The sequence below is a fragment of the Sander vitreus genome, chromosome 1 (genome assembly GCF_031162955.1).
Source record: "Sander vitreus isolate 19-12246 chromosome 1, sanVit1, whole genome shotgun sequence".
NCBI classification, from domain to species: Eukaryota; Metazoa; Chordata; class Actinopteri; order Perciformes; family Percidae; genus Sander; species Sander vitreus.
In genome coordinates, this window is record NC_135855.1 from 21982433 (window position 1) to 22009913 (window position 27481).

Genomic DNA, 27481 nt, shown 5'->3' on the forward strand with positions numbered 1-27481 from the left:
ATGCAGCTTCCCCATGTTCTCTTCATTAAGAAACAAATGCATGTTCACTGTAATTCAGCTACTAATTGCAAATTTATTTGTGAGAATTTATTCTGTTTACAAAGTGAAACTGTACTTCTGGGATACTTCTGCTCATCCCAGTACAGCGTGTTGGAATGCAGTCCTTAACTTGAAGCATACCACATTGATCCTCACTCTGATAGGCCGACGCACACTCATCTCAGGAATGGGACTCATTAGCTCATCAAAGTAAATCCCTCAGCTGGGCTTCATTCCCAGCAGACTATAGTATACAGTCACTCACCCCTTACAATTCTCTTTGTTCTGCTGCAGGATTCTTTAGGCGTTGAGGAAGGACAGTCGGTCGGTGATGTTGTACACCAGCACAAATCCATCTGACCAGTTCACAGGCTCCTCCAGGAAACACCTGCTGCTTCCACTCTGACTCAGAAAAGGTGGATGCGGAGATCAAACGCAGCACATCCTCTATCAACTGATCTGACTACATAAGCTATGAAAATATTTAAACATAAGACACGTATTCTCCAACCTACTGCAGAAAACTGTGAAAAAGTGATGAGAAACATGGTAAAACATTTGCCAAAATAAACAAAAAGGGTGCCAATAGAGAGTAAATTAGCTGCACCACAGTTTGGCAGCAGAGTCACAGAGATCCTTTTATATGAAACTGGAGTTTTGCAGTCAATAAAAGTAAAAACTTTAGTAAAGAAAACTGTCGTAATTGTTGCAAAACACAAACCTTTAAAGGCTGAGTGTGCTCTTAGATACAGGGGACTATTATAAATACCTTCAAACCAAAACTAAATTGTTAAATTTGGTGTATTTTGTATAGTAAAGAGGACATTGACCACAATTCATCACAAAAAAGGATATTGCATTTCTTATTGTGTGAATGCTGACATTCACAGTATTGTTATCCGATTTTTTCCGTACGATTTTCTGCATACTTTCAGCTACGAAATCCATTCTAATATCAAAATGTTCATCTCTTTAATGACCACTATTTATAGTTTTTTAAAATATTAAGCTTTTTTCTTTATACATTGAAAGTCAATGGAGCAATCTTTAAATCCTCTTCAGGCTTTTTCCATTTCTAAATGCTACTGCTCCCACATACTTTCACCTTCAGATGTCATGCCAACTTTAAACTATTCACAAAACCTGCAGCTATTAGAAAATGATTCAGCTTTTTGATATCTTTTACAGTATTTGTGTTATCACTGTTTAAGTTGAGTGCTTCCTAAGGCTTTTTTCTGCCTCCTTAAGGGCTGCTCAGTGTGGATGATGTCACAGCTACAGTGCAGAGGAGAGAGAACATCGTCTTAAAACTTTCTCTTTAACACACAGCCACAATTCTTACTTCTCCTAAACCATTTATAGGCTACATCAAAACGTAGATATACTTGACTACTTTCCCCCAATGTGCTCATTTAAGCAATAGAACTTATAAATTTGGCTCAGTGAGCCTCCAAATGACAAGAGCCACAGGCATTCCTGCATTGACATCCCTCCTAAAACAACCTCGGCATTTCTGGACAATAGCACACAGTACCAGTTTTTCGAATCGCTGATGTGCCCACATTTCTTTTAACTTTATCCACACAAATTATATATCAATATGTTTGCAAATGCTTTCTGGTGCTCACGGTGAGGTCATTATATTGATACCACATATTGTTTAGGCTCTTTGTCAGGTTTCTTTAATGGGAAGTTTACCAGGGCTCTTTCAGTTAATCTCAGATACTATTCTATTAGGCTACTTTTTAACTTTCATGACGTTTTTTTCGACACACTATACTTTTATTGTTTTTTGCGACATACTATACTATTAACTTTTTTCATCACTTTTTTTTAACATACTATGCTATCACCTTTTTAATCACTTTTTTCGACATACTACGCTATCACTGTTTTCAATATAAATGATTTGGTGGCATACTGGCTCACTGGTTAGTACTGCTGCTAACAGATAACCAGCAAGGAGTCACTGCAGACTCTGATCCAGGTTCGATCCCCAGCCTGGACTTTTTTTTTCCGACGTACTACACTTTGACTTTTAAATGTTTTTTCCCGACATACTATACTGTGACTTTGTTATAACTTTTTTCAACATACTATACTATTACTTTTTTCAACGTACATAGGCTACTATGACTTTTTATCACTTTTTTCAACATGATATACTATGACTTTTTTCGATAATCTATACCCTGACTTTTTTGTCATTTTTTTCAACATACCATACTATGACTTTTGAATGGCTTTTTTCGACATACTACGCTATTACTGTTTTCAACTACTTCAATTATTTGGTGGCACACTGGCTCAGTGGTTAGTACTACTGCCAGCAAGTAATCAGGGCAGACTCTGTTCAATTCCCAGTCCTGGCTTCCCGGGTAACAATTTTTGGTTCTGGGAACGTTCGTTTTCGGTTGCGGGAACGTTCCCTGAAGGTTAGTTTTTGGTTCCCATGGAAAGTTTTCCTGATGTTTAGGGAACGTTAGTTTTTGGTTACATCGACCGTTCTCAGAACGTTTGCCTAATATTGCAACCTTTAGAGAACGTTCCCCTACCGTTGTAACCTTTAGGGAACGTTCCCCTAACGTTCCCCTATCGTTGTAACCTTTAGAGAACGTTCCCCTAACGTTCCCCTACCGTTGTAACCTTCAGGGAACGTTCCCCTAACGTTATTTTTTACATTCCCCTAACCTTTAAATAACTAATAAATAAAAAAAATAATATAACAATCTATATACAAATAAGAAATTGCCTTTTCCCGTCCCGTCAACAAACTAACAGCTGTGAAAGTTGTAAGAGGATGAGAATAATATCAGGCGGATGTCTGAGAAATGTGAGAGGTGATTTGATGTCAGTATATTCAGAAATGAGAAACCTATTGAAATGATAACTTTTAAATATAATTTTTTTTTTTTTTTTACACAATAGGTCACTGACAATTTTAAAGGATTTTTAAAGGTTTTTGATGTCAATATATTTATAAATGTAAAACCTATTGAAATGATAACCTTTAAATATGTCCTTTAAAAACCCATGAGAACAGTTTATGTTATGTTATGTAATGTTACTTTATATGAACATGGACAATGTACAAAGAACATTACATTTAGCAGATTTCTATTTTCTGCTGGTCGACCCTGGACAGGTAGAACAATAAAATTATCAGAAATATTTAGACATTACAAGAAGGTTGGACATTAAAAGAGCACCCCCCCCAGCCCAACACATACAATATTACACACAAGACTGGGCATTAAAAGAGTACAAAATACATCTTTGTTTGTCCTTGTATGAAACAAATATATCATATTACAGGATTAGCCTTTTTTTAAACAAAAGTGGCACCAGGCCACAACAAATTGCTCATACATGACTTTCCAAAGATATGTATATGTGAGTACAAATTTAAAGGTTTAAAGTCAAGTTAGAGAGGATAATCAGGATGTTAGGATCCCTAGAAACTGGTGATACCACAGACATGTTCCAGACCCTAACCCATAGACCATAGAATGCCAGCACAGGGTAAAAATGTAACAGTTTACTTTAATTAGGCACAAAGCTTCAGCTTCCCCTCTCTTCCCCCACCACAGCACAAAATGACTCCAAACTTTGATTTCACAGACTGCTTCACTGGTCAGCTCCCGTTTTTATCTCAGTGCTTCTCCATCTGCCCTTTTCAATGTTCACTAAAAGTCACAGAGATGTGGCCGTGTTGGTTCAGTTGGTGGAGCGGGCGCACATGTTCATGGAGGTTTATGCCTTGACGCAGAGGTCAGGGGTTCGAGTCTGACCTGTGACGATTTCCTGTGTGTCTTCCCCTTTCATATCTAGCTGTCCTGTCCATTAAAGGTGGAAAAGCCCAAAAACATGATGTCAAAAAATAAATAAAGTCACAGAGGCGTCTCATTATCATCCTGCAATATTTTTACTCCAGGTCAGCTGACTGAAAGGTCACAAATCTTTTTCAAGAATAAAACACAGCAAGATGCCCTCTGACCAAAACAGTGTACATATAACACCTTTGACTTGTAGCTGTATGTTCTTTAATAAAAGAAACAGATGAATATAAAAAAGAAATATTAGCAGTTTTATATTATATTAAAAATGATATTTTATCCTTGTACCTGGATAAACAATGAGAATTTTTACAGCACATTACAACACTGAACTGATGTCAACTGCAACTTGGACAGCAGGAGTCATCTTATTTCAGTTTAACAACAATAACACTTCAACACACCACCAGGGATTTGTCTTAAAAGCTTTCTCCAGAAATCAATTTACCTAATAAGATACATCCGTCATTCTATTGTGACTAAATCTAAAACATATTTCAGATAATGAAATCCAGCAGAAAGAAGTTTTGTGCTTTTAAGAACACTTACGAACTATTCCCCTTAAATTTGAGACACAATCGCAATATTGTTTTACATTAGATTACATATTTTCAACTCATTTTCAAAAACAGTTTGTCTACAATATCTCATATGTGATGTGAGGCCTGCAGTGTCGTCTGGGTAAAAAAGCCTCAGAGTCAGGCAGTGGGTTGACATCATGTCTGTGCTGAAGACAGACTCCTGGGAACTGCATCTCTCTTTCTCTCATGCTTTCCAATCGGACAATTGGATTCAAACAGCATTTCGAGAATATCTTAACTGGATGTTTAATGGTGCTAAATGGCTAAAACATTCTGAGCTGTAAACACAAAGCACTTCAGAGCAGACAAAAAAATAAAAGAGGAAAGTGTTGATAAGCACTAGAAGCATAGAAGAAGATATGTATTGCTGCTGGTGGCTTAGTAAACTTGCCAAAATCATATTTAATTTAATGTTTTTGCCCTGCGAGAAATCTTCAAGGAGGTGCTACCCCTCAGGCTGGTTGCTGACCCATCAGCAGTTTGATAGATGGTTAAGGTCTGGGTTACAATCATACAGTCTGATGAAAATGCCTACCTTGAAGGCCATACTTAGGACAAAAAAGTACCCAATCTCATCCTCCCACCTCCAGCTCCTTCAGCTCTCTTACTGCTATAACATCAGGCTATAAATAAAGTGCATTAAAACATCAAAAGGGGTGTAACACATCTGGAAACATGACAATACATGATCCTCAGTGACATTATTGGTAGTTCAGTGCCTTCAGTAGAATTCCCAAAACTATATCAAATAAACTGTTTGTTTAAGGGAACTTTTGGGCTTTAACTCTTCAACAATGTATGACAGTCAAAGTAGCTTTTAGAGTTAGACTCTTTGGTGTTAGACCGCATGATGTGTGAGAAGATACCACTCACTAATTGTTTTCGAACATGTTACAAAGGTTTCAAAAGCGATGAGGGCTTTGCTGAGCGCCTTGTTCAAGCTAAATCTAGCTTGTGGTTTCATCCATACCTCTACCTTTACCTTTCTGGTAAACGAGTCAACTTAAACAAACTGTATGAACTGATCATGAAGCTGTAACATACTTTAAAACTGTGTACTGACTTATATGTGTATTTGACATATTATGATGTAAGCAATACTTCATTTTGAACTACAGATTGGTTGATTCACCCTGCTTTATTGTGAGAATCCTCTTGAAACTGATCCTTGCATCTTCTTTAAAGGTGCACTATGTGTAACGTTACTTCTGTTGACGTTCCAAGTGAATTCAAAACAAAACAGAGCAAGCTCGCCCCTCCCTCTATGTTTCCATAACTGTCATGACTAACTGACTAACTGTCACTAACCCCCACCCCCTCCCCTAACCATCTTGTCGGTGATTGGCTGGAACGTGTTTGTTGTATTTTGGTGCCTATCCTGTGCCTCTAGTGTTTGTTTGACGTTTACGACCCCTGTGTTGTCTCCCGAGACCGGGCTTTTTCACAGTGTATTCAGGGGGCAGGCAGCTAGCGGATCAAGGAGAGATGCCTACGATTTGAGACAAAAATGAAATTGCGCTGAAACCATGCAGGAACGCATAGTACACCTTTAATAGACATTGTATTGCTAATTGTATCAGGAAAAGCTGCAGGTACATTGATTTGTTAATTGTGTTACTGTTATTGTACTTTTTTTATTTTACTTACCAATATTTATAAAGAGCTTATGAATGCTATTCATGCCCTGTGTTGAACAGTTTGCTACGAAATCTGCACAAATCATCTTCTGCAGCTTCTTTACAAAAACAAGTTCCACTATGGCCTCTGTTGCATCACTCACCACTCAGAGATCCAAACCATGTTTTATCATCCAACACAAACACACTGGATTTGTTATCACTGTACCTCAAAGAGGGATATTGGCACCAGAATATTTCAATCAGCATCTTCATCATGAGTTTAATCAGAGAAGGCACAATGAAATTAGATTAGAAGATGGAACTCAGAAGATGTTTTCATGGGAGCCAAAAATCATGTTTTATTCACGGTCCCTAAACCTGCCTGAACCCTTTGAAATAATGGAAAATGACATCCAAAATGAAAGATTTGAATACATCCGATAGTGTGGAAATGCATTTAGAAGAAACGATCTGCAGGAAAATGTCGTATTTTATCATCATTTTTTAACTACTGATGTGTCACCTCCCAAAGTAAATAAAGGTGAAAAAAATGTTAAGAAATGTACATGAATTTGCTCCTTTAGCTTTTAGGAAGAAGCTGAAATCACAATATCCTTCTGCCAAACCTGGAAGTCCAACTATAAATGGTTGCAATTCATATTTATTGCTGCTTGTATACAGTAGATTACAGTAGAAACATTTATAGTAAATTAAGAAGACAGTTTATTTCCCATTTTTTTGTCTCCTGTAACATATAATGATTAATAATTGCAGATGGAAAATAATAAAATATATTTTCTCTTGAATGCATTTTATTGATATTAATACGTATATGTGCATTTATTAATGACTGTTATCGGAAAAAAAAATTAAGAAATGATCCTGAAACACTGACAGTGTCTTCCTTCATACAATAAGAAATATTATTACATTAACTGATTTCAAAGGAAGTAACATTACATATACTGTATATTCACGATCAAGGTGTGCACGGACAATACTTTTTCCAGTAATTACTTTTAATGTCAAGTGAAATCTATCTTAAGCTGCACAAAGCAAGTAAAGAATATTTAAAAACAGGAAATGCTCTACAACGGTGGTTATTATAAAATGTTATATTTTCTCTCGACAGTGTGGCTCTACAAATAATCATCAATACTCAAATATATCAATACCTTACACTCTCATTAAGCCTGAGATATTTAGACAACAGAGGAGTACAACATGTTGCTGAAGCACGGGTGGAACTGAAAGTTTACATAATGTATGTACAAACTTAATTTATGCTTTAATGTAAAATGAAAATGTTCTCGGATCATTTCCTCTGGGTGTTAAATCCTCTATCAAATATGAAATACATATGAGCTCTAACACTGGTTATAGTGCCCACTCACATTCTGTATCACTCTGGTCATAAAGACAGTCAATAGGATTCACTGCTGCTTTTCGAAAAAAGCAACTGAGACACATAATTATATCAACAATCAAACCTATGATAATTGCCTGCAATCATTTAGTAATTAAAATGACAAATATAGTAAAATAAACTTCTATACAGTTACACATATGTTGAACGTTTACAAATATGGTAGATGCAGTATTTACCCATATCAAAGTTTCAAAGTGCTGTGTATAATCAGAGCTATGTTCACCTAATCCACTTAATAAAGATGCAAAGTGAGATTACTAAACACCCAACTACAGCATCCTCTTTGTACAAAGCACATTACATCAGGCATTTCATTTTAGGAGGTCTGAATGTAAATAATAAATGTAATACATCATAAGCAATATTATCAATACTCAAAATATGATATGATACTTAAACAATTACAGCATCATCTCACTACTAGAAGTTTTTTTTAAGCTGCATAAGCAACCCAACAAACTTTGATTTGTCTTTCTTCTCCAATGAGAAATGTTTTCAAATGTGTAGCATACTGTATGTAACCAAAACTTTTTCTAATCGGTTTTTACATTTTCTACTTCTCTGATCAGTTGATGTCTGGAGGGATAATAATTGCTCCAGCGTTTTTTAGTACTTCAAATATTTGAAGTATTGTTTCAGTATGTTCAGCTGCCATCGGATGGCAGCACTGCGATATTATTGCAAACCCCAAAATAGATTACAGAATGGAAACACTGTTACAGACCCACAGGCTGCTAAATAAAAACAGTATAATTACCCACAAATACAGCATATTTGTGTCCATGGCTGCACTTCATTCACCTCTGGTCAGAAGTGTTGTCTCCTTGACTTGAGAGAGTGTCTCCTCTTCCTCTTCCTGTGGCACTGCTCTCTCCTCTCTGGCCAGGGGAAGCCACTCTCAGCGGTCCTGTAGGCCTCATCATACTCATCACTGTCAGAGTCCGCCTCAGCCGCAAGGAAAACTCTGTCTGGGAAAACTTCCTTAAGCTTGGAGGTGAAGAACGCCTCGAGGCTGCGGCCTGCTTGGGCCACCTCTGAGTCAGGCTGTGATCAGAGAGAGAAAGAGCTATTACACTCAGATCAGGCTAGTGAAGTACTGACTAATGAGTATTATATTTATAATTTAAACAATGATTGATTTGTGATTATGAGGCATGCAGGATATCAATTCTTAACTTACATAATTAAACTTTGCACAGTTGCGAAACATGAGATAGACATCAGCAACAAACTGTTCTGGTGAGTTATAATGTCGAGTACTCCTCTTGTTGAGTTTGGCCCTGATCACGGACATGTCCATAGGCCTCTTAATGATCTGGTAGTAATGACGAGCCTGCATGAAAGCAAAGACATTGAAGACATTGTTTTAGACATAATCCACCCACACACTTTAGTTCCCTGTGACTCATTCCAAAGTAATCACCTCATAACTCAGCACTTTCTGCATTCAAAATGCATCAAGTAAATGTTCCATGGATTGCATTATGTATCACTGTGACAAATAGGGGCACCACCAATCCTACGGGGGAATCCTTACATAAAATATGCTCACACAATGATGGCAATGCACATATAAACGGTAGAGTCTTTATGGTGTATTTGATTGACTACAGTTGATATTTTAACTGGACTGGACTCAAGAGGAGATAAACTTAGGTATCAATATTAAAAGGTACCATGTGGAGTTTTCGACCACTAGCAGCGCTATCGTGCAGTGTTTGTATCAGTGGGTCCCCTTTGTCTGTATCTCTTGCACAGTCACGAGGATGCACATGCATGCATACCTTAAAACGTTTTAAACATTTTGGCGGGCCTTAATGAAACACTCATTGTGTTTTGGTGAGAAAAGGTTTACGTGAACATTAACTTAATTTGTCACAAAATAACTTCACCTTTATATACCTTTAAGCCCCCAAACCCTGACAAATATAGCAGCAATCAAAGTGTGTTAATGTATGCCAAAACAAGAGGAAAACTCTTCATGATGCTACTGTAAGTATTCCTGTAAGTATAATAAAAAATGAATGCGATATACAGTATAAATAAAATGAGTTGGCCTTTTCTGTAACTGGTCTGTAATAATAGGGTAATAACTCACAAGTGGACTGACAGGCTCATGGAACGGAGCACTCAGGACGTTACTGAGGATCAGAAGAGTCAGCCGCTCACATTTCTACAGTTGACCAAACATGAAAGAAAATTATTATAAATGCAGGAAAAGGAACATAGTCACAGAAATCCACCAGCTATCATTAGTATTAATGCATCTAATAAAATAACATACTCTCTGGTCACATGCAGGCAGTCCGTGTGCCGATGTGTGTTCTCCAGATGTTCTCTCATTCTCACAGTCGTACTTAACCTCTGGCTGCACAACGTCTCTGCACAGGCTGCACACCCAGTCACCTCTGAACAGGATAAGAAACAGCATCATGTTAACAATAACAGCTAAAAAGAACAGTTTGATACGAGGTAAGAAGATAATGTTGAATGTACTGGATACATTTCCAGTTAAGAAGCTTACGAGGGGAAGCTTAGCAGAGACGGGATGTGGCAAGACAGATGAAAAACTTTTGGACAGCGGTCACAGCACAGCAGGTCCCCTCCAATCAGACACACGGCACAGAAGTCCTCACTCTCCATCTCTGCATTGTCCTGGTCAGGCTGGACTTTCTCTGTGCCTCTTTGAGCGAGAGGGTTTTCAATAAGAAGCGGCCTCTGAGCAGCACTAATGGGGGACTCCTCTTCCAGGTCAGAGCGAAGCGGTTGTGGGTCATCAGTTGTCAGTTCAGGTTCAGATTCGATGTCGAGCTCAGACTCTACAGAGCCCTGAGAGTCTGGAGGCTGATCGGATACAACGTCAGAGTCAGTCTCTGCCTGAAAACTGGGATCATAGTCAGGCTGGATGTCTGACTCGGTTTCAGCATCGCCTGATTCTGCATCAGCGTCCAGCCGTTGGCCATCCTCTGATCCCGCTCCTGCATCTGATTCTGGGTCTGCCTCATATTCAAGACTTGGCTCTGACTCCTCTGCGATATCAGTTTCACCGCAGAGCCCCATCTCTTCTGCCGCCACTGATTTTTCCTCAGCCAGACATTCAAGTTCAGCCTCAGATGAAGACTCTGCATTTGGGTCAGAATCTGGTGATGCATCTGAGTCTAGCTGTGGGTCTGGATCCGCCCTGGAAACAACTGCGTCCTCTGAGACTGATCTGGGATCAGAGTCAGAGTCCAGATCCAGTGCAGAGTAACTCTGTGGCACATATTTAGGGTGAGCGGTCGGAAGCGTGGATGCTTTGTGAGAGCTGACTCGGCTGTCAAACTCACTGGTGGTCGAGTGTGTGGTAGACTGATTACGGTTCTGTCGCTCTGCATATGGTGGCGCTGTAAATGAGCAGGTGGTCTTTGTGGTATCGGAGCCTCCAGCTATCCCCTATGTTTACAACACAGATGAGAAGAAGGATGTCTTGTATGCTTTTATTATATTTTATTAAATATATTATATATATTTGATGAATCAAACATTTTAAAGGCATGTTAACTAGACTCTCTAGTGATTCCTAAGATGTATTAAATTAAATAATAATTAGAAGCTATCATTCCAACACTACATCAAACAAATGACATACTGTAGTTCATGCATAAGGTATGAAATACTACAGCAAGCATTTTTATATTGTACATGATGTCTAATCTGCCTTTCTAGACCCAACACAGTGTTGTTGATACCTTACCTTACGGAAGCCAGAACTTATTATATGTTAAATGTTGTTTAAACATAAGCAGCCATCCAAGAACTCTGCCTGAACAAAATACTGTACACAAGAACTTTACTTGAAATTTTTGATATCTGCTATAGATACATTTCAGTTGGTATCCAAAAAGTACAGTATTGACGCTTAAAACTCAACCATATACATGACAAGGTGATATAATAATATGATGTCATATAACTTCAAATCACATTTTAGCATGGATATATATATATATGTATAATATATATAACTTCAAATCACATTTTAGCATGGATATATATATATTAGTGCTGTCAGTTAAACGCGTTATTAACAGCGTTAACGCAAACCCATTTTAACGTTCTTTTTGGCCTAGCAAACTTAGTAGTTTTTTTCACATGCTGTTGCCACAACTAGTAACGTTAGAAAAACTACAACACCACACCGGATCTAGCTAGACCGGAAACAAAACAACAGGCACGCCACACTTATTTGGGCTTGCGAGCCGGCCAAAGAGTAGTAGGCTAACGTTACGTTTTGAGTGGAGGGCGAGCGCAAGATGCCGAAATGGATACCAATAAGATTCTGAATGGAAAGTTTACTTTGAAAAAGTTGCCAAATGGTTCCATTGACAAGACCAAAGTGATCTGTGTGTTTTGTCGTTGTGAACTGAGCTATCATCGCAGCACGTCCAGTCTGAAATACCACTTGATGGCCACACACAGTTGATGCGAATTCTCCGCCCCCTCGTCAAAGCCGTTACATTGTGTGAGAGATTTTTTGTTCCAAGTGTGAATGACTGCTCCAAGTGAGAATGTTAGTGTGAAATTGAACACTACAGTATACCAATGTTGTTTTCAATTAAAAAAAACATTTGCACAAAGCAAGCTGATCTAATTATCTAATCTAATAACACTAATATATATATATATATATTCTTTTAATTAAAAGAAAAATACACTTGTTTACTTCAATAATGGTATCCTGTAATGTTTTTCCTGCTGTGAAAATATATAGGGTATTAGGCAGAGTAAATAAGTAATAATTATCATGTAAAAAGAATGACTATGACCATTAAAAGAAACTCATAAATAAAAATAATTCAGCTTTACTTATATTTTTAAAACGCTCTGGTGTTTGGATCACCTTTCCTCTACTGTATGCAAAGAAATAAGACATACTTCAGGCACCGCATCATGCCAGTCTCTCTGCTGCGGGAGCGTTTCGCTCTTCTCCGTCCCGCTGGTGGGTAAAGGGTCGCTCTGCCGTCGTCCATGTGGGGGGAGTTGAGACACAAGTATTTTGAGACGTTCCAAGCAAACCACTGGTACCCTGGGCCGTCCTAAGTCGTTCTGGACATCTCTGTTACTTTAGAGGCAAGTAGAGAAAGACTGATTAAATCTTATCTTCGTGTTTTGTACCTGGACAGATGTTTGACTGGACAGCTATTACACACCTGTTGTGGCTGTTTCTTGACACCGTGCATTTCCCTTTGGCCTCATAATCAATCTCTTCATTTACATAAGTAATAGAATGATCTAAAAAAATAAAAAATAAAAAAAGGAGATAGATCATGAGCATGTATTCACAAACTTTGCATTTAGTTTTTTTGAGGAAATGAGAAATAATTGCCGGGTAAGTAGTTACAAAAATATTTTCCAGCACCTGGCTCTGTTTTATAAGATAGTAGAGGAGACCGGTGGCCTGTGGAGGGCGCTGTGTCAGACGAAGTTTCCTTGACCACACAAAGCACCCCATCTGAAGCTCTCCTCTGTCTGGGATCCATACTGACATACTGACAACAAAGCAAACATTATGTAAAATGTATTATGTGACCTTATTAGTATATGTAACTTGACCATGATGCTCTTATTTGTCCAAACAAAGACATGCAAAGGATTTCTTTGATTTATAGAAGCATGCACGATTGATGCTAAAGTTTGGATATTGTCAAAATGCTTTCCTAACAGAGAACTAAATCATCAATCATATCTAAAGCAACTGCGTTTAAAGCCCGGTTTCAAAGTTCATTCTTGATCTGAATTTATATTTTTCCACCTTTTTGTTAAGAAGAGTACTCCATTAATTTAGCATTGCACTTATAACACTGTCGGACTCACAATGGAGACTTAAAAAGCAATCAAAAAACGATTAAAATTGATGAAGCAGAACCAGAGATTATTTTATATTCCACAGATTTTTCTTCGCTGTCAAAGTATGGTGCCAACATTACCCCCAATGCAACTCGACCGCCAACAGTTCGGTCATAGATTTGAGTGTGTTATGCTAGTAGCGGCAAATAGTAGAGCTGCTAGCCTTTGGCAAAGATGAGGAGCAGATTACAGAAGTTGGGTAAGATCACTTCTTTCTAACCCCAAACATGTAGTCTTCAGCCCCAACTGACGCTGACTCACTTGAGGCACTTTATCGGAAAATTATTTAAAAAACAAAATGTTGTGGCTGGGTTTGCTCAGTTGGTAGAGCAGGAGCACATATATTGAGGTTTACTCCTCGACGCAGCGGCCGTGGGTTCGACTCCGACCTGCGGCCCTTTGCTGCATTTCATTCCCCCTCTCTCTCCCCTTTCATGTCTTTGTCTGTCCTGTGGAAACAAAAGCCTAAAAATGCCCAAAAAAACAAAATGTTGACATTTTATAGACTAAACGATTAATCAAACAATCAAGATATTGAGAGCAGATTAATCAGTAGTGAAAATAATAGTTTGTTGGAGCCCTAAATCTGAGTAATACATAGTATATTTGTCAGTGGTACTGTGTATGACAGGAGAATTCTGGTCTGTTATCACTATTCCTTTGCAAAGCCAGAAATCACATGTACAAACACCACAACAGTGATCACCTCTATTCTATCTGACAGCTAAGCTGCACTTCACTACACTACATTCTGATACAGGGTTACCTTAGTTGCAGCTCCTGCCTGTAGGCCGTGAGTGCATCCTGTGGGCCTTTCAGTGTAAGGGCTGGTGGATGGGGCTGCCAGTTCTGCCGGGATGCTCTTGGAGCGTCTTTCCTTCCTCGTGCACACTAAACTAGGGCTGAGCCTGCTGCTCTGCACATCAGTTACACACTTGTGGGCTGTCACCGACACCTCCAGGGATGTGGATCTCTGTCAGAAACACAAACATGCAAAACTGAGCAGGTTTCCAAGCTGCATCACATGCACAGATGCCCCTGTTCATGCCATTAACAGACAGGAGAGAAAAGGAGTGGGATGTGTGCAATGGAAACAACCTTGAGTTTCACACAAGCACACACACAGGCAGACATTAAATACATAATTCAGAGCCTATTCTGAGACTAATTCCTTACAAACATGGAGAATGGCCCACACAGCTGCACATATTACTGTTATGGTGCAGGCAATGAAAGGTTAGGTTAGAACACCAATTATGATATGTAAATTCACTATCAGGGGTGGAGTGTGGCCATTTGGTTAAACCAGAACAGCAAATCACTTACTACCATCCTCTCCTTCTCTCTTCTATTACAATTTAACTAATAACAAGTGTCCGTAAAGCTACTTTAAACACCTCAGCCGTGTCTTCAGCTAATGGAAGCAGGAGGGCTGACAAATCATTAAACACGAGGTTCTTTTTTAACACATCCCTCCTTCCTCTTTTTTTTTTTCTTTTTCTAGTGCGCCATCATACATATTCAGGCCATGCTGACACCGAGCATGTGCGCCTAAGTATCATGCGATTAAAACACTTACCTGATCCATGCCCCTTGGGAGAGGTATGCAGGATTCAGACTGTGGAGGAAAATAGACTATAATCCTTCTCTCTGGAACGATGGAGGGGTGTAGGAATTTATCTCAGAGTGCAGAACTGAAATCTAACTGGCAGCTCTCTCTATTCCCTTAGCGACTCATTAATGACAGGTTAAGTACATAAATGACTGCGCCCAAGTGGTTTTATGTTGTTTTCAGACGCTGTGTGACTTGAACATGCAAGAAAAATACATCTTTGTGTCCGTAAATGTGCACCCTGAGAATTTTTTAGAGAGGTGATTATGTGGCTGCTCAAACCTCTGGCATCAAGTGTGTTTATGATGAACAGTGTTCTTCTGGTTTTGGGATGCAATGCTACAAACAGCTCAGCTTTAATTGTCAGAGCAGCTCTTTGTTTTGCCATCATCCTTTCTTCATAAAAGCAGGAGCAAATTTCTGTTGCACCATCAGTTGTGCACGTTGTTGAAGACGTTGTTTTCATGCTAGCTGTCAATTGTAGGAACTGATCATTCTGGCATTAAAATAAAGTGTTCCTTTAGTTTCAGTCGTTTACAGATATTAATTAAAACGAGTACCGCCTCAAATTCAACACTCCCTTAAACTTCCACATTTCAGAAATACACTGGAACTACTTTTCATATGTAAAACAAGTTTCTACATGATGTTGTTCACTACATGAAGACCAATGTTTACTAATTGTTTTTTGTTGCCTTTATCTTTTGTTCTTTGTGTTTGTCTGAGCAAGTGTTATAATAGGAAATAGGCCTGACTCTGACTGATACATTGTGGTTTTTGAGAGGTGTGTGTAAACAGCATTGTGTGGTTTACCATTTCATGAGTTGTGAGTTGGGTTCAAATTTGTTTGAGGATTTAGAAACTTTGCAGAACCACATGTGAAAACAAAAAAACGAAGACTGAGGTGCACAGAATTCCCCCCAATCTAATTGCTTTAAAACTCACAGTAGCTGCCGATGTTGATCACAAATACACCCAATTTTCAAACAATGTTCATAACTATGTTGCTTCACTAAGATAATGATTTTATGTAATTGACTCCAACTAGAACAAATAAGTAGTATTACTGACCGATATTGGCTAATCACAAATATATTGCTAGGCAAGACAAATGTGTTTGTATTAGTGCTGTCAGTTAAACGCGTTATTAACAGCGTTAACGCAAACCTATTTTAACGGCGTCAATTTTTTTATCGCGAGATTAACGTTCTTTTTGGCATAGCAAACTTTGTAGTACTCTGTAGTACAGTATTGACGCTTAAAACTCAACCATATACATGACAAGGTGATATAATAATATGATGTCATATAACTTCAAATCACATTTTAGCATGGATATATATATATTAGTGCTGTCAGTTAAACGCGTTATTAACAGCGTTAACGCAAACCCATTTTAACGTTCTTTTTGGCCTAGCAAACTTTGTAGTTTTTTTCACATGCTGTTGCCACAACTAGTAACGTTAGAAAAACTACAACACCACACCGGATCTAGCTAGACCGGAAACAAAACAACAGGCACGCCACACTTATTTGGGCTTGCGAGCCGGCCAAAGAGTAGTAGGCTAACGTTACGTTTTGAGTGGAGGGCAAGCGCAAGATGCCAAAAATGGATACCAATAAGATTCTGAATGGAAAGTTTACTTTGAAAAAGTTGCCAAATGGTTCCATTGACAAGACCAAAGTGATCTGTGTGTTTTGTCGTTGTGAACTGAGCTATCATCGCAGCACGTCCAGTCTGAAATACCACTTGATGGCCACACACAGTTGATGCGAATTCTCCACCCCCTCGTCAAAGCCGTTACATTGTGTGAGAGATTTTTTGTTCCAAGTGTGAATGACTGCTCCAAGTGAGAATGTTAGTGTGAAATTGAACACTACAGTATACCAATGTTGTTTTCAATTAAAAAAAACATTTGCACAAAGCAAGCCGATCCACTTTTCCATGTTGATAAGAGCATTAAAATAAGAAAAAATATTTGGACAAAAAGAAATCTAGGGACATTTAGAATAGATAAAAATGTGCGATTAATTGCTATTAATTGTGAGTTAACTCTGACATTAATGCGATTAATTAATAAATTAAATATTTTAATCGTTTGACAGCACTAGTTTGTATGTAATATGTAATTTATCATAGTTAGGCTTAACTTGTGCATAAGTACACCTCAATGGTGATTGTAGAAGAAGTCTATGGGAAATCTGAATTAATTCCCCTAGTTATAACAGCTAATTTGAATTACAAAACTTGCCATAATCAAAATAGAGGGATCCTTTTTTTTAATTTTTGCTAAAAAGAACTAAAATACTGTACTGCAATATCCAGTGTGGTTTATAGTTAACTTAATCTCTCACCCTGCTATTTCTGCGGTCTCTCAGCATCAGTGCAGGTCTGTTTCTCTGCAGCTCTTTTCTCAGCTCTGCTGCAGGAGGAACATGGAGCTGCTGCTGCTGCTGTTGGACAGGACTCTGCTCCCTCCTGTCCTGCCGCAGCTCCACATCCAGCAGCTCATTTGTCCGAGCCTCCTCCACTCTGCAGCTCTCCTCCCAGTTCTCTTCAGTCATCACATCTCTGTCCGCAGCTGTGTGGCTGAGAGCTTGCTGCAGAGCCGTGCTGGTCGACAGCTTCCTCTGACGTTGGCCTTGCCTGCTACGGGCTGCACTCGGCTGAGCCTGGCTGTCTGGAAGAACTTCTCTCGGTTGTTGACGATAGAGATAAGATTTAGTTTGAGACTGGGGCTGAGAGGCAGCAGCCTGTGGTTGAGATGTAGATCCTCGACTGCAGTTAAACTGGATGGGTCCCATGAATGGGACAGGTGATGAAGGGGGAGGACATTGCGATGGGCTGTCTGGCTCCCAAAACCTCTGGAGCTGCTGGCTCTGGTGCAAGGAGGCAGAGATAAGGGCAGGCTGAACACAGCTGGAGTTATAAAGTGGGACTTCCAGCTGGCTTTTTTCCAGACTGGACGGATCTGGCTGAGAGGGAATGCCATGAAGGCAACACATCTGGGGCTCGCAGCAGTTCTGGTACCCACAGCCTGGTTCTGGTCCTCTGTGACACACAGACGACAGACCTAAGCAGGGGATGGGCTGAGGCCTCAGAATACTGGAGCAGGCCAAGCCCTGAGGATAAGTGCAGTTTCCTCCTTCAACAGTCAGCTGACCTGCAGAGCAACAGTCACATTAAGAGGTCTGTTAAAAAACTATGTAATATGTCATGCAAATATTATAATTAATAATAAACTCATGTATGTACATTTAAACAGAAGATTATTTATTTCAACTATGCAGTAGAAAGTTCTTTAAAATGAGAAGGTATCTCCTTTTGCAAAAAAGTATTTATAGCAGTATATTGGAAACAAATGAACTAGCATTAAGAATTATGCTTAAATGCTTCAAAAACCAAAAAAGCAAAGTCACAGAACGTTGTCCTGCAAAAACTTTCATTTTATTGAACTGTTATACAACCACTGCAATATAACCATCTTACTTCAATAACACTAATTGTACCTAAAGAGGAAATCTGCTTGGTCCAGTAACTAGCATCCCAGTTGAATTTGATCCTGACAGGAGTCCAAGAGTCTGAGTGGAGTGACGACTCAAACAGTTGCTGCATCTGGAGAGAAATCTGAAAGAAGAATATGTATTCTATTAACGAAAAACAGGATGCATTCTGCGAACCCTGGTGCTGTCACTGATTTCCATACTAAAAATTACAAAAAATGAAGGTGCGCTCAAAAGACACCTACAGATAACGCTAAAAGCCTAAAAAAAAAGCTGCTGGAAATCAAATGCCAATAACACAAATATCTCACAGTGAGCTTTAGAGTAGTAGAGTTAAGTCCTACATGTAAAAAAGCACCACCCAACTAGACTAATAAACGTTACGTTTAAGTGGCATTCCCCCAGAAATAAAAAAGAGGCATCAGAGATTAATTACTACTTCCTAATAGGAATGTGTGTGTTACAATAAGACAGTAAACGTCTGTTCCCTGCTCTGTCAGCGTACCAGAGCCCTGCTGAAGAGTACCGGCCCTCTGCAGTGGTGGGTCGTAGCCCAGGTGATGAACTTCTGAACATGGTCCAGCTGGCCACATATCTCTATTGCCCCCTGCAGCTGGTCCTCCAGACGCTGCTGGAAGTCCTCTGAGATTTTCTGTGACAAAACCCATAAAAAAGCATCCAGTAATTACTGGAACATATAGAGTCATGGCTGGACTGTGGGCTAAATCAATGGCTCTTTTTTTTTTTTTTTTTGACAGATGTAGTTACTGGGATGTTGTCTTAAGCATCTTTGACAGATTATTATGGGTTCTCGTTTGCTTGCTTTCAGGACTGATTACATCATGGTGGTTACTGATTCTTTGCATGTAGATTCACGGCTGGCTGAAAGATAAGAAGGAAAGAAAAAGAAAGTAATTACCTCCAGTTGCTCTATTAATAGGTTGGCTCGTTTGTTAAGCTCGTTCATCATAATCATCTTTGCCATTTTAATCTGGTTCTCTGCCTTCCTGTGTGCAATCTTTACTCCATGAAGTCTACAAAGACAGAAAGGAGAAAATAAATGCCCTGGCAGAAAAATCCCAAATGCAGAAGAAGAGAGCAGCATTTCAGACATTAATTTATGCATTAGTTTGCTATATTTCACACTGTTAAATTATTGAGCATTTGTGGCAGAAGTTGCTCAGATTTGGGACTATGAATCCAACTCTGTGTGAGTCTAAACCAACCTGTCCTCTATCTGCTTAGCATTGTTCTCCACTGCAGACCTCCTCTCATCCACCTGCATTATCAGGTTCTCAAACAGCCACTGCTGATCCTGTAGGGCCTTCCCAATCTGTACCACCCTGAACACATGAGAGACCACAACATCCACCATGCAGAAAGTTCACTAATGTATTCTTTGGGCACAAAGAACACCAGAATTAAAATGGTTTCCCCTGGGAACAAGACAGGTGACCTTAGAGGCAGCTACTGTACTGTAACATCACAGAAAACAAAAGTGTATGAATACTTAAAAGCTATTAGGCGTGCCAAGGGTAGCATATGCAGATACAGATGATAAAAGTGACAAGGCAGTTAAAGAGAGTTGTTGCTTAGAGGAAGTTTTTAACCTGTGGTTTGCCCTTCTCTGCAGTGTCCTTGTGCTGTGTATCTGAGGACTGACCTGTGGTTTTTGTGGGAGGACAGGTGACAGCTGCTACAGCACAGAAGGTCGCATGACTCACAAAACAGCTCCAAGGGCTCCTGTCTGTGAGAGTGGCACATGAGGAGGGAACAAGGATACGACCCCGGACCTAAAAGACAGACGGAGGGAGGGGGGAGAGAGCATGGAGCATTAGCAACAGTCGACAAGAAAATTCACACAAACAGCCAGAGGAGGACCGTCAGTGTGTACACAGAGTCTAGAAAGGGTTTGGAGAGAACAAACACCAACACTTACTAACTAACTGGGAGTTTTCATAACTTAAAAGTTATCAATCGTTGATTAGAGGAACTCAATTACTAAATTATTAGTATGTGATTACATTTAGAAGGTGTTCATACGTAGAATAATGCTGGTCGCCAGTAATAAAAAAAAAAAGCCATTACCAAAAAATTGTTAAGTCAAGGACCACCCCTTAGCAAACTGGTTTAATGTGATGCTTGAGAATCTTTCCTTGAAACAAGAGATATTTGATAAATGTTGGAAAGGGTGGATTGAGTTTATCAACCCATATAGAACAGATTTCAGGTAAAAGAGCATCAGTTGTATTTTATCATTAGACCCCTTGTCATAAATTTGGTGTTTCCAGCACTGATTACATTGCTGGACAGCCCAACTGTTTTGAACATGGGGAGACACAATATTTTTAGTTGCATATTTTGTTGACTATATTTTCAACAGGACCTTCTTTTTCAAAATGACCACAATAAGTGAAATATGAAAGTGTATTTGCTCAATACACTTATTAAATCTTTTTTATGTTGCTTCTCATAGTAGGCTATAAGCAGTCTGTGAAATGTTAACATAGTGCTACAAGTGGGACAGCAGGTTAAAAGTAAACTGTGATGAGTTATTTTGACATGCACCATTAAAACTGGCCTACCTCTACACTTTGATATGAAAATGATGATACAATTGCGGGAAATAGGCTGCAAGTTGAGGTTGCAACGAGGCTGTGTTAAAGAGTGTTGAGATGTACAATGAACAATATTTCAGTGCTGTCCAAACTGCCGTTGATGCACCAACCACAAACACACACATACATACTAATGCACACACTCAAAAAATCTCTCACACATTTCTAAATAGGTCACTGTAAAAAATGTTGGCCCACAGAACCTCTATCTAACAATAGCTGGATATGGCTAATGAATGCAGCCCTACTGCTCTCTGCTGGCCGGCTCACCTCAGCCAACCCCCTCCTGCCTGCACATCATCACACCTCTCTGTGGTAAAGAGCTGAGCATCCCCCTATGCATCAACCTGATCTAACTGACCACATCCTGTCTGTGAGTGCAGTCACGCAACTTTTTCTCACAAGTACATAAACCAAACAGTAACAATAAAAGGAGTTCAGAACTCAGTATGTATTATGATTTGACAACCTGCAAAAGCATCTGGCAACAAAGCTGCCAGGCATACTTGAGGGTCTTTAAATAGCAACACACTAATATTAGCAAAAATGAAATCATGTGAGCAGTTTAGAATCTGGGCCACGTTAAAGAAAGGTGTAACAAAACACACGGATCTCCAGGAACTATTATCAACCATCGCCACTGTCATGCATTATTCATTGCAACGGTTCCTACTGAGACTTGATTAACAAACAGTGCACCAGAGGGAAAACAAAGACAGAGAGAGGGGCAGACTGCGTAGCCCCACTCATAATCTGTCATCATTAGGAAAATGGAGGTAACAAAAGACATCTTGAAATATGTAAATATCTTGCCTTGTCCAGTCGGAGGCAGGGAGCTGGAGCCTCTCTGGTGCAGGTCAGGACACTGGGTGCCACTGGGCCTCTGCTGCTGGTGCATATCTGTGTACTGGGAAGTGGCAGGGGCTCTCTGATGCTGATGCACGTCTGTGCACTGGTAACACAACCACTTGTTGCAGATCGTACACAGGCTCTGTGCAAGTGTCGGCACTGAGCACTCTGAGCAGCTCTGAAAGACACACACAAATACAGTGAACTCTCACACACACACACACACACACACACCCGTAAATAAAAACATGAGGTGGCATATGTCAGAAACATTGGTGTTGCCGCTTAAAATCACACTTTCAAGAGTTGTTATCTGTTCTCATGAGACTTTCAGAGAGAATGTGAGTAAAAACTTAAACTGTGCTAGTGCATCGTTTGTGTACTGGCAAAATCATTTAAACATTGTTTTCATTTCCCAACCATCAACGTTTAAACATTACGATGTATATACATGTTAAAAGGAAAGACAGAAAATGTGTTAAAATAAGGATTTTATTATGAAAAACATGATACAACTCTGATTTTGATTCAGATATGAGCAAAATAAAAGAGCATGAAAGCTCCCAACAGACACTTAGTAAGATGATGCACAGTGCGGCTATTTTCACCTAAGTAATACTTTATTAATCCCTGTGGGGAAATTCATCCTCTCCAGTTCACCCTTCCTACCAATTTAGAAGCAGTGAACAGCACCTTGGGACCAAATCCAGTTTTAAAACCCTATTCCTTGTCCATATGCAATGGCAGGGGTATCCCTAATATCGTACATGCCTCTTAGGGTGGGTAGAGAGCAACACAAACACAGCAAGCATGCCAACTCTACACAGAAAGGCCCAAAATGCCCTAAAGGGATTCAATCACAGGATCAACAGTGCAAACACAGAAACTGCTGCACAAAATAAACAATCTCTAGCTGTGTCAAGATAGGAAACAATGCTGACACTAAAACCTTACCTTCTCCATTGCAGTGCTTTGAGAGTAGAGCTGTTGGCTTCTCAGTGGGAGGGAGAGGAAAGGAGCGCAGTCTGACGCCTCAGCAGCAGAAACACTGAGGCTTCTACCTGAGGCAGGAAGCGGCACGCACCGAGAGGTGGCCCCAGAGGAGACGACTTACATGACAGCCTCACTGTGCTCTCTCCTCCCCCAGTTCATCCAAGTGTAGGACCCCCTCACTGCAGCGGAGGAGAGGAGTGTCACATTCAAATTCATCCCCCTGTTCGCTGGTGCAGCTACCAAAAAAGGGAGAAAATCTAATCCTTTTTTCTTAAATAAGCCTGTGCATAATAATTGGGAATTAGGGAGATAAGATAATTATTTTTTTGTAGGGCAAAATATCCCCGGAAGCCCTTTCCAAAATGGAGGCGAGAAGACCAAGTGACCTACAATGAGAGAAGGAGGGGGGAAATTTCACTGTAAGCAACTTTTAGTTCTTTGGAGAAGGCGATGTTGTGCTCAGGTTGTGTCGGGCTGGGCTAGGATGGCTTTGGCCTTCTTCCCTTTGTCAGCACGGGGAGGGGACAGGTCCCAGTGGAGCTACACGCTAACGTAGCACACCGAAACCGGGTCAGGCTCTGATAAGCTCCAGATGGGACTAGGGTACACTCCTGCAATTCCCTCTAACACTGTGAAATCAATTAAGATTTTAACCCAGCATGTCAGAGAAAATGAACAGCAAACATTGTAAGAAGAAAGAAAAGGAGCCAACTGAAGACGAAGAACAGAAGGCATAAAACTCTGACAGTACATCTGCAAAAGAAACATGACACTATGAAAGTTGAAAAAGGGGAACTGAGGAGCAGGGGTACTGCTGCAAGCAATTGAAACTTAAAACAAACACTTGCCATCAAATGTAGCCTAGTATCAAACCACTGTGACATCTCGAGCTGTGCGCAAGTCTGCCTAACAACAGCCCCTGCAGCCTGACCTACAAATCTGACAACTTTCTCATCCTTGGGTGCTTCAGTGGGGAGCTCAGAACAATCCCATTCCCCATTGTGCTCTCAAAGACCCAATTTGAAACACAATTAGTCAGTCGTAGTAGTACACCCTGCCTCACGTTCACTCAGCTCTGTAACATTTTCAAACTGTGCACTTGCACTAGCATTTAGCTTTCAAACTAAAACCTCCCGCCAGCTCTCCCTGCCCTGCTAAGTGAAGCTGGCACTAGATAAGCCTGCCATCTCAAGAGATGTGACAATAATAGAAACCTGGGCAGTGATCTCTCCCTTGAAAGCACCCCCTATGTAACATCTATTAACACTGAAGTGATGAGATCACAAAAGCAGGATTATCTTCAACAACTCTTAAATTATTATGTCCCCTACTGTAGGAGTTCTCCTTAGTTAAGCTTAGTTTAGCTGCTGCAACTTCACACATAAACTTTGTTAAGAGATATTTGGCCCATTATGTTGATGTTCTCATCATGAGGTGCTTGAAATGCTTCAGTTGATGGTATCTCACCATGTGCCTCCTGTCAAACGGTTAAAGACGATCCACAGCAGTTTTACTTTCTGTTTGCTGTGACACCTCATTCTTGTGCATATAGATATCTCTCGTTTTAAAACTCTGACATATTATTGCTTTGTTAAGTAGTTGTGGCTAACTCAGTAGCAAAATACTGTATATTACACACAGAGAGATATAATTACTGTATGATGTTGGACAAGTAGCATACAGTGGGGTTATCATAGCTTCTTTGCTGCTGGACACAAGGTTATTGAGTAGCAACAAGACTCAATGTGTGAGCCACAAATCCACAACAATGAGCTCAAAGAGGCCAAAAAGATCCATAGAGCTGGAGAGTTGGGTAATATTTCTCTGTTGGCCTGTCACTGTAAGTGATCCCATTCAAGTTACATGTAGTCATTTATTTCAATATTAATGTAAAAGTTGTATTGATTATATTTATTAATGCAGCTTTAAGTTAACAATTGCATGTCAGTTACAGTAGTACATGCTAAGCATTTATTGTTTATCTCAAGTTAATCTAAAAATTAAACAATTAAAATTGTCTAAATATCACCACAGTTTATTTAAAATCGCATTGGCAAAATCTAAAATATACTGCAATTTGTTAGCCAGATTGCAATGTGCAATATTCAGCTAAACAATACCATGCAGCACAGCAGCTGTAGCTACTGTATAGAACTGAGGACATTTCTTCTATTGTTTCTGAGAATTTGGGGAGGGGGTTGGGTGTTACTGATGTCAAGATGAAGTACATTCTCTTAATTATGGTGGGTTTTAAAGGCTAATTCTCATGGTTTTAGAATCTTAAAAAAATGAAAAACTCGCCCAAAGCTTTAAGAAAAAATCTATCGAATTTGCCCCCATAATTCCACTTTTACTTTAGTTTATTTGTAGTGAAATTAAACAGGAGCTTTAACATCACAATAAACACAAAACAATCTACAGATGATCATCTGATTTGTTGCAACTATCCAGTTTGTGATATGGTGTTACTCTCTGAAATTGCACTGTCAAACAAAACCATTAAGTTCGAAAAGACCACTTTGTGACGTATTGCTCACTGTATAAAAGGCTGTGGGAATTTGGGATTGTCTTTATGGCATGCTACACGTTTGGCTACCTGTTCCATCTGTTCACGCACGTGTCAGTGTGACATTAACTTGTCAGTCAAACTGCAGACTGGCTGCCCCCGCATCCTCAGTCTGCCTCTGCATTAGCAACATCACCTCAAGCGCATCACTGAGCGTGATATGATTTTGAGAAAGTGCGCATGAGATTACGCCCCTATCATGGCATCGTGGTGCAATCCACAACACAACAACAGGACAGCCCGCAACACAAAGTCAGCGCACACGTATAGTTTGGTGCACAGAGCATCCAGAAACCGTCTGTGTACAAATTAATTCGGCTCGTAAGTGCGCAGCTCGTGCAAAAGCATCCTGTCAGGTAAACACTAGAGTGAGCGTGTGTTGAGGATGTCCGAGTAGAAACGAGACTGTCTGCCGAGCAACTCAACTTCTGTCAGCATGTCAATCATGTCAGGTGTGCTGCAGTATGTCTGTCCTAAGCGCGAGTGTTTTTTTGTTTTTTTACCTTGACTCGTGCATCTCCGAGTGTCGGTCCCTCCATCGGATGTCGCTCTTTAGACCTGGCAAAATATTAGAGATTTCCAAGTCTCGCAGTTAATCGTGAGATTTTATATTCGTTCTCATGCAATACTTCTGACGTTTCTCAAAGCTGTAGTGAGACATAATGAGAACTTGTACTTTTGATACATACATTTTGCTGATAATAACTCTGTACTTTTACTCAAGTAACACTTTGAATTTAGGACTTTTACTTGTAATGTAGAGTTTTTAAAACATGGTTTCTACTTTTACTTAAGTATCTGAGTACTTCTTCCACCACTAAGTAAATAGCATCCATTAGAAACTTTACCGGAGTAAAAAGTATTCATGCAGCTGAATGGTCCCTATCAGTGTTAAGCATACATTATATTATTTCTGCATTAACATTTAAGCAGTATTAAAATGTGGTAGATAAGCTGAATATTATAAATACAGTTTGGTAGTTTAAAATATTTCAAGCAAATTGTACTTGGTTACAATACCTGAGTAAATGTACATAGTTACCTACCATCACTGCGACATATACATCATTAACTACAGCTTACACATATTAATCAAAGTCTTCATGTATGAGTGAAATAATGATTAATATCTGTCATATTTTTAATATTGCTTTAAAAAACATGAAAAACAAAAAGTCTATGATTTTATAGTGACATCAAATCACAGGATATTTCAAATCCGTCAGTCTGGTGGGGAGTTAACGTTCCAAATACCACAATGTAAAATTATTCTCATTAAAAAAAACATTTTTTTAGGCACATTAGCAGTAGTAGTAAAATATACTCAAGTAAGTAAGTCCCATTAATGGTGTTAAATCATTGATGCATTAACCTTAAATAATGTAGCATGTGGTTCAGCATCACTACTTAATGCAATGTACTGCTGTGTAGCAATGCTACACAATACAATAAATTACAAAATATCCTTATGAAATGTTAAGGAGGTGAAATACAAAACTACCTTGAAATGTGACTTGACGAATTGTTAAATAAACCAGGATGTACAGTAGGTGTTCGGCTTAATCCTAAACATAGAACATGTTTACTTTACATCAAATGTCACCCTTAATTGCTATAAAGGACACAAGCAGAGAAAATGTAATATGGTGACTGGAATCAACAGCAAGCCTCACAGTAAGGAGAGCTAATAACAGCATGGCAGTGACAGCCACCAGAGTGATGTGCAGAGACGTAATAAGGTTACCGGCAGCGTGTGGTAGCTGGTGCTAGACTAACTGTGCCTTTTGGGATCTTAGCAGCTTCTCCTAGCTTTGGGGGAAGCTGTCATTGAGATGTCGGATGTAAAAAGAGGTGATTTTTATATAATCTGGCAAACTGTGAATTACATATTTCTGTTTCCAAAAGTGATATCTGTATGCTTTGGGTCCTGTTTTTGTGAGTAACAAAGG

The 27481-nt window shown here is 39.4% G+C and overlaps 1 protein-coding gene across 3 annotated transcripts; it reads right to left on the minus strand.

The window, feature by feature from the left end:
- Nucleotides 1-6720: 6720 nt before the first annotated feature.
- trim66 (tripartite motif containing 66) lies at nt 6721-26108 on the minus strand. 3 transcript variants are annotated; one of them, XM_078248005.1, is made up of 18 exons: nt 26036-26108; nt 22928-23145; nt 21938-22151; nt 20170-20299; nt 19733-19849; nt 19426-19540; nt 19012-19158; nt 18513-18630; nt 17358-18166; nt 14157-14363; nt 12903-13032; nt 12694-12775; nt 12419-12605; nt 10029-10936; nt 9789-9912; nt 9603-9677; nt 8685-8837; nt 6721-8548 (listed from the first exon to the last, which is right to left on the minus strand). In XM_078248005.1, exons 2-18 carry the CDS (start codon nt 22934-22936, stop codon nt 8312-8314), a joined length of 3762 nt encoding a protein of 1253 aa, XP_078104131.1. In that variant the 5' UTR covers nt 22937-23145; nt 26036-26108; the 3' UTR covers nt 6721-8311. The 3 variants fall into 3 exon arrangements, with proteins under 3 accessions (XP_078104131.1, XP_078104122.1, XP_078104111.1); XM_078247996.1 differs by lacking the exon at nt 22928-23145 and having other exon boundaries at nt 12419-12599; nt 26036-26098; XM_078247985.1 differs by lacking the exon at nt 22928-23145 and having other exon boundaries at nt 26036-26098.
- Nucleotides 26109-27481: the final 1373 nt, after the last annotated feature.